We start from the raw sequence: 1,681 nt of genomic DNA, 5'->3' as shown, positions 1-1,681 counted from the left end.
TGGCTGGTACTCTACCACTTGAGCCATGCTTCCAGCCCTTTGAAGCACTGGTGTGTGTGTGTGTGTGTGTGTGTGTGTGTGTGTGTGTGTGTGTGTGTGTGTGTGTGTGTGTGTGTGTGTGTGTGTGTGTGGTGTTAGAGGTAAGGGTCTCACTGTCTTTCTTGCTCAGGCTGGCTTTGAACTACGATCCTCAGATCTCAGCCTTCTGAGTAGCTTAGGATGACAGGCGCGAGCCACAGGCACCCATGAAATGATGAGAACTTTATCACGCGTCAGCGTCCTCACAGGTCCACAGGTGTCCCCCCAGGAAAGAGACTCACAGTGTGAAACGTCATGACAGTGACCCTCGCAGCTCAGCCTGAGCATCCAGCCAGAACGTCATCCGTGGGCTTGTTCTGGTGGTATCCTGGCGCTCTGTCTCTCTCTGTCTCCCTGTCCCAGGATGCTGGCATTTAAAGGCGTCGCCCAGCTCTTTATCCTGGGCTGCACGTGGATCCTGGGCGTCCTGCAGGTGGGCGCGGCGGCGCGGGTCCTGGCGTACCTGTTCACCATCGCCAACAGCCTGCAGGGCGTCTTCCTCTTCCTGGTCTACTGCCTGCTCAGCCAGCAGGTGCCCCTCCCCTCCCCGCCCGTCCCCCAGCGCGCCCACAGCTCGCTCCCCCCACAGGTCCGGGATCAGTACCGCAGAGGGTTCCGAAGGACCGGGAAGTCGACAGAGGAACCCGCGTCGTACACCCTGTCCAGCCAGGCGGCGCCCGAGGCCGCCCGGCCCGCCCCGGTGAGCGCCCAGCGCCCCGCTGGCTGACCGGGCCGGCCCAGCCCGGCCGCAGTGGGCTGATCTGCGCCGGTCCAGACCTGCGGCCCGAGCGCTTGGCAAGGGCCGATGAGCCGTGGGCTCAGGGAAACCAGGCAAACAGAAGTTGAAAAGATTCGATCCACCAAATGGCCGAGAGCCGCCCTCTCCAGTCACAGGAGAAAGCATGAACAGCAGCCCAAGCGTAACGCACAATCTACCTCCAATAGAAATAATAGCCACACAGCCGGGCCAGGGCTCACGCCTGTCATCCTAGCTTCTCAGGAGGCTGAGATCTGAGGATCAAGGCCCCGAGTCAGCCCGGGCAGGAAAGTCCTCGAGACATTTCATCCCCAAAGAACCACCAAAAAGGAAGTGGCGCTGTGGCTCAAGTGGTAGAGCGCTAGCCTTGAGCTGAAGAGCTGAGGGACAGCGCCCAGGCCCAGAGTTCAAGCCCCACGACCGACAAAAAAGAAAAAAAGAAATAGAAATAGGGTCAACCCTTAGTATCCTACAAATTAGCTTCAGCATGCCCAAGGATATTAAATTAAAAAAAAAAAAAGACCACCAAAAAGGTGGGAGGTGGAGGTATGGCTCAGAGGGTAGAGTGCCAGCCACAAGCAAAAAAAAGCGAGGCAAGTGTGAGGCCCTGGGTTCAAGCCCCAGCACTGACACAAAGAAAAAGAAAAAAAGGAAAACAAGGGAGGGAAGAAGGAAGGGTGAGAGGGAGGAAGCAAGCAAGCTTGAAGAATTTTGGAAGTTTTTACTATATAAAATGTATCAAAATTTCATATTGTCCCAATACTGTATGTAACTTTCTACACTAAGCTTAACTAAATTTAAGTTCCAAAGAGATTATCTGCACCCAGAGGGTGTTCCTCACCTGTA

At 55.6% G+C, this 1,681-nt stretch overlaps 1 protein-coding gene across 1 annotated transcript; it reads left to right on the top strand.

The window, feature by feature from the left end:
• Positions 1-441: 441 nt before the first annotated feature.
• LOC106002953 (EGF-like module-containing mucin-like hormone receptor-like 3) lies at positions 442-778 on the top strand (the record flags this gene model as incomplete). Its single annotated transcript, XM_013037698.1, has 2 exons — positions 442-610; positions 668-778. Coding segments are annotated over 2 exons (280 nt in total), but the record flags the coding sequence as incomplete, so codon positions are not given.
• Positions 779-1,681: the final 903 nt, after the last annotated feature.

Source organism: Dipodomys ordii, unplaced genomic scaffold, assembly GCF_000151885.1.
Source record: "Dipodomys ordii isolate 6190 unplaced genomic scaffold, Dord_2.0 Scaffold1000014390, whole genome shotgun sequence".
NCBI lineage: Eukaryota > Metazoa > Chordata > Mammalia > Rodentia > Heteromyidae > Dipodomys > Dipodomys ordii.
Note: the sequence above shows the minus strand (reverse complement) of the source record. Positions and strands in the feature narration are given on the sequence as shown.